Source organism: Drosophila hydei, unplaced genomic scaffold (assembly GCF_003285905.1).
Source record: "Drosophila hydei strain 15085-1641.00,03,60 unplaced genomic scaffold, DhydRS2 tig00000383-arrow-arrow-pilon, whole genome shotgun sequence".
In the NCBI taxonomy this organism is placed as follows: Eukaryota; Metazoa; Arthropoda; class Insecta; order Diptera; family Drosophilidae; genus Drosophila; species Drosophila hydei.
Genome location: NW_022045721.1, coordinates 324918 through 342096, shown reverse-complemented (window position 1 = coordinate 342096; position 17179 = coordinate 324918). Strand labels below are relative to the sequence as shown.

General features: G+C 41.9%; 1 protein-coding gene across 1 annotated transcript in view; it reads left to right on the top strand.

Annotated features, from left to right (window-relative positions):
• Nucleotides 1–673: 673 nt before the first annotated feature.
• The window catches only part of LOC111595982, a 29318-nt gene continuing 12812 nt past the window's right edge, over nucleotides 674–17179 (top strand). Inside the window, exons 1-9 of the mRNA XM_030224178.1 lie at nucleotides 674–2385; nucleotides 2973–3194; nucleotides 3264–3523; nucleotides 3580–4086; nucleotides 4393–4915; nucleotides 4980–5528; nucleotides 8161–9323; nucleotides 9360–9387; nucleotides 13227–13357. Of these exons, the coding sequence (XP_030080038.1) occupies nucleotides 690–2385; nucleotides 2973–3194; nucleotides 3264–3523; nucleotides 3580–4086; nucleotides 4393–4915; nucleotides 4980–5528; nucleotides 8161–9323; nucleotides 9360–9387; nucleotides 13227–13357 (5079 nt within the window). The 5' untranslated portion in view covers nucleotides 674–689. The remainder of the gene's footprint in view (nucleotides 2386–2972; nucleotides 3195–3263; nucleotides 3524–3579; nucleotides 4087–4392; nucleotides 4916–4979; nucleotides 5529–8160; nucleotides 9324–9359; nucleotides 9388–13226; nucleotides 13358–17179) is intronic.

The window sequence follows — 17179 nt, the reverse complement described above, 5'->3', positions numbered from 1 at the left end:
AAGTTTGCAACTGTTTGAGCAAGCGGTACAGTGGCTGTGTTGGTAGAGGCGGCGCTCCTATGTGGCTAAGTCCAGGGTTCGAGACCGGTGGAGATGAAATACTTTTTATTGTTTTATTTTTTTTTTTAATTATTAAGTGGCGGTGTTGGTAGAGTTGGTGCACGTTGCGCAAAGAGTCCGAGTTCGAAACCTGGTCTTGCAATGTCGTTTTTGTTTGTTTCCTTTTTTTTTTGAATACTCGATACGAACTACGGAAAATATTAAACTAAGAGGACTGGGATCAGGGTATCTCCTAGTCGGGCACCCCGACTGGAGCTTTCATACTTATTTTCGAATCAATATGTTATATAAATTACAAACAAGGGCAAACACCTGTAAATCCATTGAAGGACATTGATTGGCTGTTTCATTTATCATTTTACACAGTTAAAATTCAGGGTGTCTTATAGCCGTGTTTGTGTTGTTTCGACAACAGCAGCGGTGGCGACAGAGTCATTACACAACTCGTTACTGTCACGCCCTGTTTCCGATTAAACATTATAAAGGTTGACAGTGTGCCTGTAAGCAAAGGAGGCTTTAGTCAGTGCCCACTCGCTTCTCTTGCTTTTGCGCAATATAAGCGGATATTAAAGTTGCCATGCTCATCAATTGCTCTTTGCTTCTCTGTTTTCAGTTTATTGGCAACAATAATGGTCAGCAAAATATTGGCAACATTGGCTGCTGGACAAACAACTAGTAGCACTAATCATCATCACCATCATCAGCACCAGCAGCAGCAACAGCAACATCAACAGCCTAATCACAGTACAGTCAGTCTGCACGGAAGTAGCAATACCAGTTACCAGCGTCTACAAGCCTCAACAACAACAGAATCAATCACAACAACGGTTACAGCTGCCGCTCGCCAGTGCAACTATAACGCGCTCAACGGATTGGAGCAGGACTCTGTCATCAACAACGCCTCTAACAGCGTTAGTGGCCATGAGCAACAGCAGCCATTGAACTTATCGCGAGGTCTGCTCTCGCCTTCGCCACCGCTCAACGATCAAATTAATTTGCTATTTCCCAAGTGCCGACCCAAACAACAGCAGCAGCAACAGCAGCAACAAAAGCAGCAGCTGAATCCACAGCTATCGAGCAACAACAATCGACAGCAACATGAACAAATTGCGGAAGTAAATCTGAACAGTGGCAGCAACCCACCAGCAGCAGCAGAGATAATAGGGAGAAAGTCACCTACTGTCACGTCCATCAGCACGTCCAGCTACTATAAAAGTGTGAATATAATAACACAATCTCCGCCACCGCATTCAGCCTCGTCTCACTCCTCAGAGTCGGTATCTTCGGTCACGCCGCGTATATCGACAAATCCATTTTTGTGTGCACCACTGACACCACCAACAGCGCCAACTGTTATAGTGAACGGTGGTGATACGGACATCGACAGCATTATATTGGCAGAGGACGAAAGCTTGCACCAACCGCAGCAGCAGTTGCAGCTGCTTACCGAAGAGTCGGTACCACAGACAGCATATCCAGCATCTTTCTACTATCATACAGGCGATATCAGGCGTGGCTATAGCTATACAGATATGCCGCGCAAACGGAACAGTGCCATATCAGCCGATAGGCAAAACCAACATCTTGCGCTGCTTAACGGGAATGGCAATAGCAGCAGTAGCAGCAACAACACTGGCAACGGAATTGCAACAAACAGCCAGAATCCGTTTATCAAAGAGAATTACTGGGAGTCGGCTACTCCATGTACTAGCACGTTATTGCACTCGCCTACAGAATATTCCGATGAACATCAACAGCAGCAACAACAGCTGCAGCAGCAAGATCAACAGCATATGCACGCCTCAGCAAGACGAGCTTATCATCAGCAAAGGGAGCAACTGGTACCACAATTGTACAGCATAGCACAGAGGCAGACGCAGGCACAGAGTCTTCAAACGCCACACTTATTGTACACAGGTCGCAGTCCTGTTAACTGCAACTTATCTGCTGATACTGTTGGGGGGCAGCAACAGTCTTCACTTGGCGCCAGCAATCCATGTGCTGATGGGCTAACTTCACTAGCTAGCCAATATCTGTACGGCAGCAAATCGTCACTGGACCAACATCCAACAGACTGGGAGTCGCGTAAACAGCGGCTGCGTGGGGAACGTGAACGTGAAAGAGAGCGAGAACAAGAACAAGAACGTGAGCAAATGCTTCTGGAACAGCAACAGCATCTGCAGCTGAAGGATGCACATGCGGGACGCGGTAACCACCTTAGTCCCCTTGCGGTAGCACAACAACAGCAGCAGCGCAAACGACACGTCAACACCGACGATCGAGAACACCGGTTAATCAATAATGAATCCTCTGAAAGTTGGCAACGTAAGTAAATGGCAGTATTATAACATCTTTAACTTTTAAACAACAGATAAGAGTTATCTAGTGGGCTTACTAGCTATTATAATCTTACAATTATGCACAAAAAGCAGGTCGAAATATCGATTCATATCGATAATATGAAAGGATGAGTCATAAAAATAAAATAAACATGTACTACATATAGCAAATAAGGGTAAATATATTCAAGTTTCATGCTCTGGATTTTGTATCAAACGATATCGCTGAGATCGCCCGGGTGGACAAAATTAACTCTTGAGTTTGGGGCTGCAGACTCACTAGCTAGATTGTTTATTGTTTTGACATAGCTCAAATAGCTGTGCCATTCCATATATGAAGCCCTTTTCCTAGCCAGCTGGTCTTAACTCTATGGGGATGACCATGACATCAAGTTGCAATTCATGCGTAATGAACGATACTGTCAATATATATGAAGGGTTAAGTAAAAAAGTAATAGAGCCCTGGTGCATAATTAAATCGGTTGCAATTAATTGGCAAAAACCGCAGTCAGTCAGACGACAATACACATTCCAAGCTATTTCTTTATCTCTCGCTCTCACGTACCTTTCAAGATCTACGTGTTACGACCGAGTCAAGCACTCTGACGCCGGAGGAGATCAGGAGCAGCAAAGAGCAGACCGCTAATCAGACGCAGCCTGGTAGCCAAGGTCGTTCGCATGTCATACTAGAGCCACATACGCGACGCATGCTCGACGATGGCGCTACATATCGGGATGGCTGGCAACTGGAACGCAACTACACCCTGGCTCTGGAGCCGCGCCATGGCATCATAGGTGAGTATCAAAGCAGTGCATTTCTACTGCGCGTTTATTCAAATAATTAATCAATCTTAAATACCATAGAATATGAAGGCTCACCCAGACGTATTGGCATTGCGACCAACAGTACATCCGCTGCAGGCGAAGCCGAGCTGCCAGTTGGCACAATAACAGCAAAACCTGCTGCAACTGCAGCTACACCAACAATGGCACCAGTGCAGCCCATAAATTATAACACAAGTGCGGCAAACTCTTTGCAAAAGACGCCGGCACGAACTGCACTTTCAGCACTGGTCCAATGCCAACCGCCGCAGGCATATCCAGTTCGGCCTGGTTTTCCACAGGTATAGTTCGTAGTTTTAAAAAGCTTTTCCAGTTTTCAATTTCTTTATTTTTGCAGCGCATAATTTCGCCACCGCGTGAGCTTCGAACTAGCTCGCCCACACAACAGCATCAGCAGCTTTACAGCAATGGCAGCAACCATAGCATTAACAACAACAACAACAAAGCATCATGCGGCGACAACAATGCCGAAGATACGAGCAATGATGTCTCCGAAATTGGTACCATATCTGACCAAACTACGCCAGAGGCCGCCATCACGGCCACGGCGAATGAGTTAACGAGCTGTGCGGATATTTCACCGCCACCCATAGTAGTAACAACAACCACAGTTGCTAGAACACCGCCATTGGCTGCGACCCTAGCAACAGCAATCACTAGCAACTCCTCGACCATGGGTACAACTCTCACAACTCCAGGTCCATTGAGACTGCATCCTAAATCCTCAACTTTTGATTACCTCTACGAATTCTCTGAGACGCGTAAAGTATTAGAAGAGTTCTTTAAATGCCCGTCAAACGACGAACAACCAATCGTGGAGAACAGCAGCGATGTGGACAGCATTGTAAGTAGATAAGAGTTGGTAACAAGATCATGAAGCGATACTTAATATACATAATATTAACTAGGCTTTAAAAATTTCCATTGTTGAAATGATATTCATTCATGCATCTCTGAATATCTAAAGCCAATCATTCCCTGTTCCTATCAACAATTAATTTTGGCAATAAACCACTTATCTATATGTTTATCCATGTGAATGAATATGCAATCATTGTCTGTCATTGTCATTGTGAATCGATAACTTTTTTTTGTATCTTACCAAAATTAAGGCATAGTGTAATTGGGATTGAAAATTTTATTTTTGCAGGACATACAGTACGAATTTCATAGCAACTTTGAACGTGACGAGGAGGAGGATGTAGAGGAGGAGGAGGAAGAGGAAGAGGATGCAGAGAATGAAAACGAACATGTCGAGCAAGATTATTGCCAGCAACAGCAGAAGAAGGACCAACAACAACAATTCATGCAACAACCGAACACTACGGAGCGCCATGTCTATGGCGCGTATACGCAACCACAGTTGCAGATGCAGTCGCAATTACAACTACAGGCGCAGCTACAGTCCCGGCCAGCACAACTGCCACGGCATTACAGCGGCAGTCCTCTATTGCGCGACTTTGATTTTTTCCTGGACTCAGCCAGTCACAGCAGCGGCGAGCGAGAAGGTGAACAGGATGGGCTCAATCACAACCAGCTGCTGAGCAACTGTAGCGGCAGCGGCTTGGGTCAGAGCGCAGGCCAGATCGTGAGTGTTGGCTTGACGGGCGGACACAACTATCGCTACTCACCGGAGACCACTGACTATGACTCCAACTGCGGCGATCTTGACAGTAAGTAGCTTATTATCAATCTATCTTACAAGCTTCTCAACATTTTTAACAATCCATTTGACAGGCCTCTCGGGCGAGATGAATGGCGGCGTGTCGACATCTTGTTCAAACTACGCCAAGTACTATGCCTCGGCTATGCCCGTGCTAGAGGATGGACTTTCTTCGGGTCACACCAGTGACACAGATAATAACAATAAGAACCAACAGAAACCTAGCGGCCAGGCAAACCAGATAAAGGAACTAAGTCAAGGTCACGGTCAGGATCAAGGTCAGAGTCAGAATCAGAGTCAAGATCAAGGCAATCTAAGCACCAGCACCAGCATTGGAGGTGGCATCTCCATGCTAATGGACATGAAGCGTATCTCAACTAACAATAGCTTAAATAGCATGCACAACCTGACTATCTCCACCACGGACAGCAACGAGGTCGGCCCCCAGCTCAGCCACACGAGTCCTAGCAACGGAAACCCCAAGCAACAACAACAACAACAACAACAGCAACCGTCGCAGTTAGCACATCAACGAGAGCTTCTTGGTCAGAGCCCCAGCAGTAACAGCAATAGCAAAGTGTTCAAAAACATTGATCCAGAATTGGATTCGCTCTACTCCATCAGTAAGTAGAGAATAAAAAATTAAATCATATAAAAAATTATGATAACAAATTTATTAACTGTTAACAGGCGAAATAAATTTACTTAAGGTGATTTGTAAGATGTAGTTGAGGATAATCTAATGCGTAGATACATAATTTTTTTTGTAATTTAGTTTGTTTATTGCTGACTCTATAGCGCATTTAACTTTAAGCATAACCTAGTGAGTTGGTCCAGTATATACATCTTAAAGTCTACACTTAATTACAACTAACTTTATTTTATTCAAATTTAACTAATTCTCCGATGGTCTAGAGTAATCTCTTTTGCCTTCGCCTGTTATTGTTGTGACCAAATTATTTGTGATTAAGTTATCATGCGCTGGCAGTCTACCGCATGTGACCCAATGAGTTCAGCGACTGTAGGAATTGATAAATTCCCTATGTAGCACTGCGTTTCTCACAAACCAGTTAGCTCCAGTCCATCTGCGTAGTCGCCTAGCTGAGGGTATGTTGTACGCAGATAAATATGTTTGACGAGAGGGTGGGCTGCTAGGTGCTCAGCATTAACTGTTTATTATTGGAGTTTGTTTGCTGCGTAATCCACGTCTTCATGAGTTTTTACTTCCATTTCTGTATACAGAGAGTAATGTGGGTTGCGTATAATAACTGCTAAATTTGATTTTACCAGCAGTAGTTCTTTCCTAGTGGGGAAAAGCTGTGGCTGCGTATGAATTGCGACTATTAGTGGTGGTCAGGGGATAGCTATATTAGTACCCCCAAATGGATGCCACTTATTCCTGTCGTCACCAATGAGGGTTTTATTCAAACTTTGGTCAAGTAGTTGGGCGATATATTGATTAAACAGGCCAATGTTTGGCGGACAATAGATTAAGGCAATTCTATCGCTTAAATATACGTAGGCAGGGTAATAGCTGGGGTCTTCATTGCTGCATTAGAGGTTAGCAGTAATGGTGTATGCGTGTATCATATAAGGATCAAAGATCCACGAAAACTGTTTGCTCCTCTATTGTGAAAATGCTCGTATTAGAATATTTGTTTGATGTTGCACTCATGAGCTCTTGATTTTAACATGATATCACTGTTTTTCTTTTTTTTTTTTTGAGAGGAACACATCCAGTCTTGTTGCTCAGGCAATTGGCGTTCCAGATGCCAACACATAGAGCCATTATTTGGCGCCAAGCTTAGTTACATTTATGAGTGCCATTAAACTGGTCAGTATATTTGCCTACTGGGCTTGTAATTGTCGCATTTTTTTGAGTTAAGTGCATGAAACTGGTGCTGTTGTTGCTAAAGTATTTCGGTGAATACTATGTCACATATGAAACACTACTTGTAGGCGTTGCAGTGTTCATGAAAATACGGTGTATTAGGTGATTGAGTGGGACTGCATTTTTCACTGGAGATTGTAACTTGAGCAATTCCTTGTATATTAAGCTGCCCTTGTAGTTGATTGCCCCTTTTTACTGGTGCAATCTTTGGATGTATGTTTCCAGGCGCATCGCACACTCTTGGGAGCTTTGTGACAGTAGCGCTGTGTATGTACATATTCTTGACAGCGATGACATTGCATCAGATTATTGAATTTTCTCGGCAGCTCCACTGTGCCATATTATCTGCAGATAACTCGTAGATCCAGCATTTGTTTATTCGTGGAAGCCTAAGCCTGGAAGTCACCAAAAAATATGTTCAGTGGGGTTTTGTCAATACGGCTCAGTGGATAGTGCACATTCCTGATTTTGTGGATTTAAGATTCCAGCTCCTCTTTTAATAGTGTGACTTCAGTACTGGAGTGAAGCTCTTTGAAGCAAACTCAATATGGCTTGTCTTTCTTAAGCTGGTTGCACTGAAACTGAAGCCTGCATCGTCTTCTTCGAGCTTTGGACTTAGTGATGCTTGGTTGATTCTGGATAAACTTTTCATACCCTCTCGTTGAAAACGGGAAATCAGGATATAATGGTCATGTGCAATGTATCTAACAGACAGAAGTATATATAGTCTTGATCACAACGGCATTTGAGTCGATTGAGCCCTGTCCGTCTGTCCGGATATGTGAACACGTGCATCCGATGGGACTAGAATCTGGGTATCTCCTAGGCGAGCACCCCGACTAGAGCTTTGGTACTTGTTCTTTATGGCTTTTGGTGAACTCTGCTATTTATGTAGGTATTTTTGTTGTTGCTAATGCCTTGCACAAAGGCTATATCTATGACACTTGAGCTTATTGATTTTATTGAGGCTTGTCTGTTTGTCATAACAATGTTAAGCCAGGCTTGCATATTCGGCTTTTATTTTACGGCTTCAGTGGGGTCATTGACATTAGATGTCATTGCCAACGTAGCTCGAGTTAGCAGTTGAGAACAGACGTACTAACGCCAAACGGCAAAAATGCATAAATTCCAATTACAATAGCGCGTAGCAAGCGAATCTTAAAATTTAAACCCAGCATGTACAATTTTTGTTGTTGTTTTGCAGAATGCACCGCAAAGTTATATTTTTAAAACTCTGCAGCAATAGAACGTAGGCGAAGGCTATTCGATTGATGTCTTAGATTATTTTAGAGTAAGCAGAGTAAAATGCAGTTAACACGCAATTTTCATTTTGAGCTACATATAAATCTTTCAATACTTTGCAGGTATTTTTCACCGTCCGGACATGGTGCAGATGACACCACCACCGCCGGCTCCGGCACCGCATCGCAAACCAAAGAGCAGCGCTGAAGTAGATCTGCTGCTGGCCGCTGGGCAGGGCAGTAAGCACACATCGCTGAATGCGGTCATCGGGTCGACGTTGCAGCGAAGCTCTCCCACCGCCTGCATAGGCGTTGGCAGCGGTAATGCAAAATCGCGCAACACCGGCAACAATTGCAGCAGTAATAGCATAATTGGTGGTGGAATGGGTGGTGTGGGTGGAGGTGCTGGTCCTGCGCCGCCACCCATACCTGAGCGGAGCAACATGCAGCCGGTGCAACGCTCGCCCTCGCCTGTGATAAGCTCGCCCATATGGCTGTCACGGCATCTGGACGGAGGCGCTGGTAAGGCAGTACTCGAATCAAGCTCTGACAACCACTCGAAGAACCATAGCGCCGACGAAGAGGATGTGGACACGGATCTCGAAACTGACCGTCTGCTGGGCCATCAACGTCTGGACGATCAGGGCTACTATGATGAGAACAAAGGCTGGGATCGCAAGCCGCGTAGCTCACTGCTCTCCAAAATATCGCCGAAGCAACAGCAAATGCCCAGCACCAAGACACGCAACGGTTACAATGCGTTGCTTAGCTCGACGCCTGAACTGCCGCCGCCCATTCCATCCAAGAGCTCAAATAGCCTGGGCGGATCGGGTACCGGTAAGCTGATCGATCTGGTTAGCGGTAGCATCGGTGTCGAAATTGGTTCCGGCATTGGCGTTGGTGTCTGCGCTGTACAGAAGAGCCATTCAGGCAACTCCTCGGAGCTCAGCCACAAATCACCGATAAAAGTTGCCGGTAACGGCCATGATATATGTGGCATGACAGCTACCACAGCTGCCGATGTGGTCGCCTCTGCTGTGGTGAATGCTGGCGGACTTCTCTCCCATGGTAGTCCCAACACAGGAGGTGGCTCGGAGCGCTCAGCTCCAGCGCTTGCCAAGATGGATGTGGAAAATGAGGGCATCAATAGCGGGGGCATAGTTGGTGCTGCCAGCGGTGTGGCCAATACTGTTATGAATAATGGAAACAATCCCACCAATGGCACCGCTGCCAACAACAATAACAATAACAACAATGTTCCCATTGGCAGCAACAACAGCTGCGGCAGCGCCGCGGGCAGCAACAGCAACAGCGGAGAGAAAAAAGTGAAAAAGAGTAAGAGCAAAGAAGGTAAATGCTTTGGGTTTATCCTTCGTTTACGTATTGCAGTTATAGTGTCCTCATATAGAACTTAATATAACCGTTAATATTGAAATCTATAGCTGTTGCTCTTCATTGCTCGGAGTAGCGCAAAATTTTTGCAACTCGCAATCGAAGAGCAAGCGCAGCCTTTACAAAAAAAAAAGCAGCATAATCCTAAAATGATAACAATATATTAAGCTTGGCGTGCCGAAGCTGAAATACCTTTGCCATAGCATAGTTGATTAAACTACATATAACGGATTCCTGTCTGAAATTCGTAATAAAGAGTTAGAGTTACAGTTGGTCTTGTGCTAGCCAGATATAAGCGAAATTCTTTCAATTCTTGTTTTAAATAACATTTTCAGATCTGGTATATGCAGAAAAAGGGATTACATGAAATGCTTTTACGTAAATTTACTTACTTACTCACTTACTAACATACTCCAAAAGGTAACCAGTTTTAGAGTAAAAATTATATATGTAGCTATCATAAGATATATTAAAACTACAGTTTTTATCGAATTTTGTTGTAGTCGCTCTACATAATACTCGTTGGCGGTCTAAAAACCGTTTAAACTGTAGGTGACCAGTGCACTTACGAAATGAGCGAATATATTGGTTTTGTGCAAAGTTCGTCTTGCGGTTCATCCGTCCGTAGGAAAGCGAACCATTTGGCGCTTTTGAAGCTAGGGACTTGAAATTTGGAATATATACACCGTGTGTACCATCGCCTGATAAAGAGTATTCCGATATGCCCACTTGTAGCGTGGCAAATAATGAAATACTGCTTTAAAAACGCTATTAGTTAAAGTACTGGAGACTTTACATTTGATAACCAAAGATTAAAACAAGTAAGAAAGCAATAGTCGTGGTGACAGACTAAGTGATACTCTGATTTCAGTCCCATATGCGTTTTTCAATATGTTCCGTAGTTTGTATCGAGTAATAAAAAACAGTAAATAAAAATCGCAGTTACGATACCAAGATTCGAACCCACATTAGCTACGCAATGCGCATGAGCACTTTTAACACCGCTACTTCATAATTAAACAAATAAGAAAGCTCTAGTAGGAGTGCCCGACATGGAGATACCCTGATCCCATACCTATCTGCATTTTTAAATATTTTCAATAGTTTATATCTTGTATTAAAAAAAAAAAAAAGCAAATAAAAACCGACATTACGACACCAAGATTCTAACCCACAATTTTTACGCAACGCGCATCAACTCTACCAACATCAACACTTCAGATTTAAAATATAAAACAATAAAAAATGTTCCTTCGCCACCGGACACTGACCACTTACGATTACCGCCTCTACCGCAGCCACTGCACCACCTAGAAGAAGAGTTGCAAATTTGAACTAAAATAACAGCTGATAATTCAAGCAGTATTCAAGCGCAATTTTGATTCTTGGAATAAAAAGAATACACGCATTTGAATGTATGTTTGCACACGCATAGGAAAAATGCGTGCGCTTGGCGCTGCTTGACATGTGCTTTTGCAAATTGGCCAAACGTTTTGTGAAATAACTTATATTTTACTTACTGAATTTTAATGAAATTTTCAGCATAGGATCTACATATTCTATTGGCTTGGTAGAGATGCAAACGCAACAAAACTTAATTATTAAGAATTTGAGGAAGTTTGGAGCTGGTATCCAAAATCCAACAAAAATCAAAATTGCATAAAATATACATAAAACTAACTTCAAAATTTGGTTCTAGCTCTTAAAACATATGAGATATAATTTTTGAACCGCATTTCGATCATGCTTTTATTCGATAACAATTAAATGCAAATAGTTATCGAATATATTAAAAAACCTTGATATGCGCGTGCTATACACGGACCTACAAAAATTTTAAGTCTCTAGCTCTTATAGACGCTAAGATCGACGCATTCACTCATACTGCAACGCATCTTTCTGCCTGTTACATGCATTTGCACAAAACCATTATAACCTGAGTTCCCATTTTCAATGGGACGGCTTTACGTACGAGTCCAACATTCTGAAAATGGGAAATCAGGGTATTATGGTTTTGTGCAAATGTATGTAACAGGCAGAAGGAGGCGTGGCAGACCCCATAAATAATATATATTATTGTTCAGAACGAAAAGCCGATGGAGCCCTGTCCGTCTGTCCGTCTATCCGTCTCTCCGTCTGTGTGAACGCGTGGATCTCAGCATCTATGAGAGCTAGAGTTTTGAAATTTTTTGTAGGTCCGTGTATAGCACGCGCAGGTCAAGTTTGTTTCAAATATTCGATAACTATTCGCATTTAATTGTTATCGAATAAAAACAGTATTGAAATGCAGTTAATAAATTATATCTCTGAGGTCTTAAGAGCTAGAGCCTCCAAATTTTGTATTTAGTTTTATGTACATTTTATACAATTTTGGTTTTGGTTAGATTTGTGCTGAATTATTAGCTGCTACCTAACTTCAAATTTGCAACTGCTTAACAAAGCAGTGCAGTGGCTGCGTTGATAGAGGCGGCGCTAATCAGCGTTTAATCTCGGGTTCAATCCTCGCGGTGACGAAAAATTTTTTATTGATTTTTTATTTTTATTTTAAATTATGAAGTGGTTGGTAGAGCTGATGCGCAAAATGTGGGTTCGAATCTTGGTGTGGTAATGTAAGTTCTAATTTGTATTTTTTTAATGCTCGATACAAACTACAAAATATTAAAAAACGCAGATAGGACTGGGATCATGGTAACTCCTAGTCGGGCACCCCGACTAGAGTTTTCTTACTTGTTTTCTCAATGAAAAAAAAAAATTAAATTGAAATCAACATTAAGTATTCAATGGGCTTGTGAGCATAGTCCTTTAAAAACTATATGTCCGCCTTACTGACTGCTTAACAAAATATTACTCCATAGATCCAATACACAATCCTATAATTAGAAAGTTAGAAATAGTTAGCCAACAAATGCGCTGCAGAGGTATCAAAAAAACATAAATTGAATTGAATACAATTGAATTAGATTTATTAAAATTGTACTATATGATTTGCAGTAAATATATGCAAATCGGTAAATGATATAATTATGATATTTGCTATCGATAAATATTTAAATACTTATATATGTATTTTCTATATTCTTTCGCATATTTTATTGCCAAATTTTCGCTTATTGCATGCATCGTTCGTTCCTTCATTTTACTGTGTCTGTGTGTGTACAATACTTTGTAAGATACAATTTCAATATGTAGTCGCAACTAAGTACCCAAACTATTAGAGCCAATAATACAACAACACACACAAAGCCAAAGCACACACTCACATACCAAATATATTTGAGTTTTAAGCTAATGCCAAATGATATATAACAAAATTTATTATCTATTGAAGGGGACATTCGCTCATTTGAACATGACTAGATTTTCATTTGCTAATTTTAATATGATAATAGACAATAAATGACAATTAGTCCTGCAAGAATTGAATCTCATATTCGATAGATGTAGTTTGCCCAGATGTAATCATTAACTAAGGTAAACATAAAAAAAATTAATTTAATGCTGATACACTCTGAAACTATATTATATTTGTTTAAATAAAATCTTAGTGTTATTCTCTTAGACTTTTCTCAAAAACAAAACAATATTTTAGGCCTTTTTGAGGTTTTAGTGTTTGACCATTGTGCTTTGGTTGATTGGGAAGAATTCATTTAGGAAGTGCAGAAGCACACATACACACACATGCACCCACCCACACTCACAATATATGTACATATATCTATACCAAAACTATACTATATTCTTGCTTACTAATAGATTTTCTCTTTTCTATTAACAACAACAATCAATCAAACCAAAAGGCGGTGCAGTGCTCATTGAAGGCGTTCTATTTCGGGCGAAATACTTGGGCTCCACGCAGCTCGTCTGTGAGGGCCAACCCACAAAATCGACACGGATGATGCAGGCTGAGGAGGCCGTGTCTCGTATCAAGGTAAACTACCTAAATTACCTGCATATAACAAAAAACAAAAACAATTTAAATAATACACTTAAGCGATTATTGCTATATACTCCTCTTAATTTGTACTATGTATGCCTCAAAGACACATAAATTTCATAATTTTAGTTCATTGATATAAATGAACCTGAACCTCTATACCCTGAACCCATTGAAAATAGGAATTCAGGCGATAATGGTTTTGTGAAAATGTATGCAGCAGGCAGACTCCATAAAATTATGTCGATCTAATCATGTCTGTCGTCCGTTTTTTAAGCGTATCTTGAATACGACAAAAGATAAAAAAAAATTTGAATCAGTCTGAATTTGATTAAGTCACCTCATATATAAGAAAAGTTATTCATCAATTAAAATCCCAAGGTATGGCTCAAACTGTAGCTCAAGCACAGTCGGCTCGTAAACTCCGCAGTAAGCAGAGCGCATGCTTATGCGTTCGTGGGTATGTGCGTACGCATTTGTTGTTTGTAATGCATGTACATATATAAGAATTGTAGAAAGATTGCGATATCAGCTCGTCGCAGGGTTCAGTGTATCTGCTAGTGTTACTTGTATACTATGATTTAATTCTGAGCTTTAGTTAGTTTTCCAAAGCTTTAATTTTAAAAGCTTAACTTCAAATCTTAGTTTAATTCATTTTATATTATGTATTCATATGTATCTGTTTGTATTCAATATTCCGATTTCAGTTGTCATTTAATATAATATTTTTTTAATTTCGTACTCATTCATGAAGTGAAACAGTATGTTGTGCAGTATCCGACGTGCTGTCCGTACGTAACGAATGTATAAATTAATATGTTGCTGGTCCAGCGATGAACTAGGCGTCGGTGGCAGGTCCAGCGTTGATCGGGTATTTATAGTCTTAATCAATAAGTTGCTGGTCCAGCGATGAGCTAGGCGTCGGTGGCAGGTCCAGCGTTGATCGGGTAATTATAATCTTCTTATGATGATTATGTTGGAGGGTTTGACTTCACCCCCTTTTCTATTAACTGGCCTTGTGGCTCAGCAATGATCAGAAATATAACAATTCGATTACGGCGGTGTGCCGGAGTAGTGCGGGTTTATTCTTCAAACTTCAATACAAAACTGATTTTTAGCTACATAGAATATTTCACTTAAGCTAAGCCAAAACTCGCATCACACCACAATGTCATGGTCGGCAAGCCGACTCAGCAATCTTAGGCAATAACGGAAACTCTTGCAGTAAACAAAAGTATCTGGTTACCGCCGCTGACCATTGCAGTTATAGCGCGCTGATACAAAGTATGCAGTGTCGCAATTGCGAGGGCTGTTTCTTAACTTACGAAACACGCGATAGCGAGGGTTGATTATAAACTTATGAAATACCCTATATTAAATGTTATGTGTTAACTACTCCCCCTTCAAGTGTAAGGCCGCCCTCGGCCGACCCAATTCCGGCGACGACTTCTCGTAATTGCTTCGCAGACTTCCTTGCGTCGATGAACCGCCAAAGGGTGAGGCCAATGTAGATTAAAGCACAGCATATAGCTCCAATGATGAATGCCACACGATAAGCTTGATCAGTTCCGGCGTCTTTCTTGAATTGCTGTATCTCCTCCAAATTACGTTCATTTAAACGATGAAGATAAGGGAGGCTGAGGACATCTTGGCTGGCAGTGATGTTCAGCAAGGGAGAGTTGGCAATGCCCGGGACTCTATTGCGTACGTTGTTGTGGTTGTAAAACAGAGTCCCGTTGATCGCGACTCGGTCCCCGAACGTAATGAGATGCGTGCCGTGTACTTGGATTTCAGTGCCGTTATCCACCTGGATCCTTGCGAACCCGTCGTTAAGAATGATGATTCCATCATCTACGTGGGTGATTATTTCCAGGTTGCTCGGCTGGATTTCACAGTGTGCCGTGCCACCTGCATGGAGCTCTTTGGCACATGAACTCTCTAATGCCAGACGACAAAAGGTGGCTCCAGGTGAAGCGGTGCAACTCTGCAGTGTGTGGGTTTTTCCATCGCATTCGGCTATGATGTTGTCAGGCAATCGCAATATGAAATTCTTGTGAATGACAGGATAAATCGTAATTTTTCTGCAAGCTTGTTTAATCTTTGGGAATTTAATTATAAAATGTATAGTGTTAATGGATTGAAGGACTTTTACGGACGCAACGGACATAAGATCTCCTATGGGAGTGTTGGTGGGTTCCTCTAGCCAAATTGATTTCAAATCTGAGTGGTCCAAAATGTTTGGGCTAACAATGTTAGCCTTTGCAAGAGTAATAGCAAGCATTAAATTTTGCAACTCCATTACCAGCATTCTATTTCTAGACAATAGTGTCTCGAATAAATGGCTAGTGTCAACTTGTGAGTTTTTGGCTATCTTGAGAATCTTATTGACAGTGAATGTCAACTGGTTAAGCTGGTCTTGAACTCTAGTGTTTATTTCTATCTGTCTATTGTTGGCATTTACTAGCTGCCTTTCAGTAAATCTAGTCTGCTCTAAATCCCTGGCATCAGGTGTACCCGCCACAACCTTCAGTATGGACCCTAGGAAATCTAAACTTCTGGCGACTCTATGATGCGTGCCTAACGCCTCCAATAGGTCTTGTAGATGTACCGTGTCCACACTCAGAAGTTTTTTCATGTGGGATAGCGGGAACATGTCAATTAATTTGACCGTTTCTTCCACAATTCGCACGTATTCTGAGAGGTTTGCCGAGTGCCTAACGTAGGCGTATTCTTCCCATATCAAGATTTCGCCGTCGATGATGGGAATGTACTTGGCACGCGAGTAGTCGGTGACATGTGCCGAAGCCACTGATAAGAAAAGGAGTACTATGGATCCCAACCTGTGAAATAAGGTTGTTTCCTTTCTTTTTAGCAACTTTTTTTTTTTTAAAAGGTTTGCCCACCACCAAAAATGTTTAATAAAAACTATGCCAAGTGGCTAAAAGTAAATTGAAAAACTATATCTAACTTATACAAGTTTGCCTAGTGGCTTAAAAATAAAAAAAAACAAGAGTCATCTTAGGTTGTCCTTGTGGACCACCCTCCCTCTAATGAGGACCTCGGTCCCCAGGTCTGCATCCACGGCCTTCTCATCACATAAAGGTGTGAGTTTGTTTCCGAGTCGTCGGTTGGACTTGACCAAAACTTTGTCACCAACGTCAAAGACCCTATTCTGCCGATTTGCGTTCTCCCTAGCTCTAAGCGTCATCTGAGCGTTTCTGATCTTTTCTTGTATTTTCTCTTGTGGCTCATCTGGTTGAGCCTGAACCACATCAACTGGTCTCTGGTCGATGACCGAATGGATCGACTTATTGTACTCAGTTGTAGCCAGTAAAATGACTTCTACCGTGTCACTTATGCCCTTATCGATCTTTAGGCATCTGGCTAGCTCCAAGAGAGTGCTGTGAAAGCGCTCAACCTGTCCATTCGAGATGCTATGCAATGGTGGTGCATTTGAAATGCTGACCCCATATTTGTTTGCGAGCATAGTCACGATGGTCTCTGAGTTCAATGACGGTTCATTGTCACAGTAGATGGATCTGGCTTTTGGATAAAAATTCATCAGCTGCATTAACGCTGGCTTCAGATCCACGATGGTTCTTGAAGGGACCGGTTGGACAATAGCAAACTTAGAGAACTTGTCGATGCAAGTGAGAAAGTATTTCCTGTCAGTGGAGAAAATGTCTATGTGTAACATCTCTCCTACATGTGCGGGTATCGGAGTTTCCCCAATCTCTTGTTTTTTGGGGTGTCTATCGTATTTAGCCCTAGCACATGTTTTGCAATTTAGTACTATCTCATTGGCTATTTTTGCCA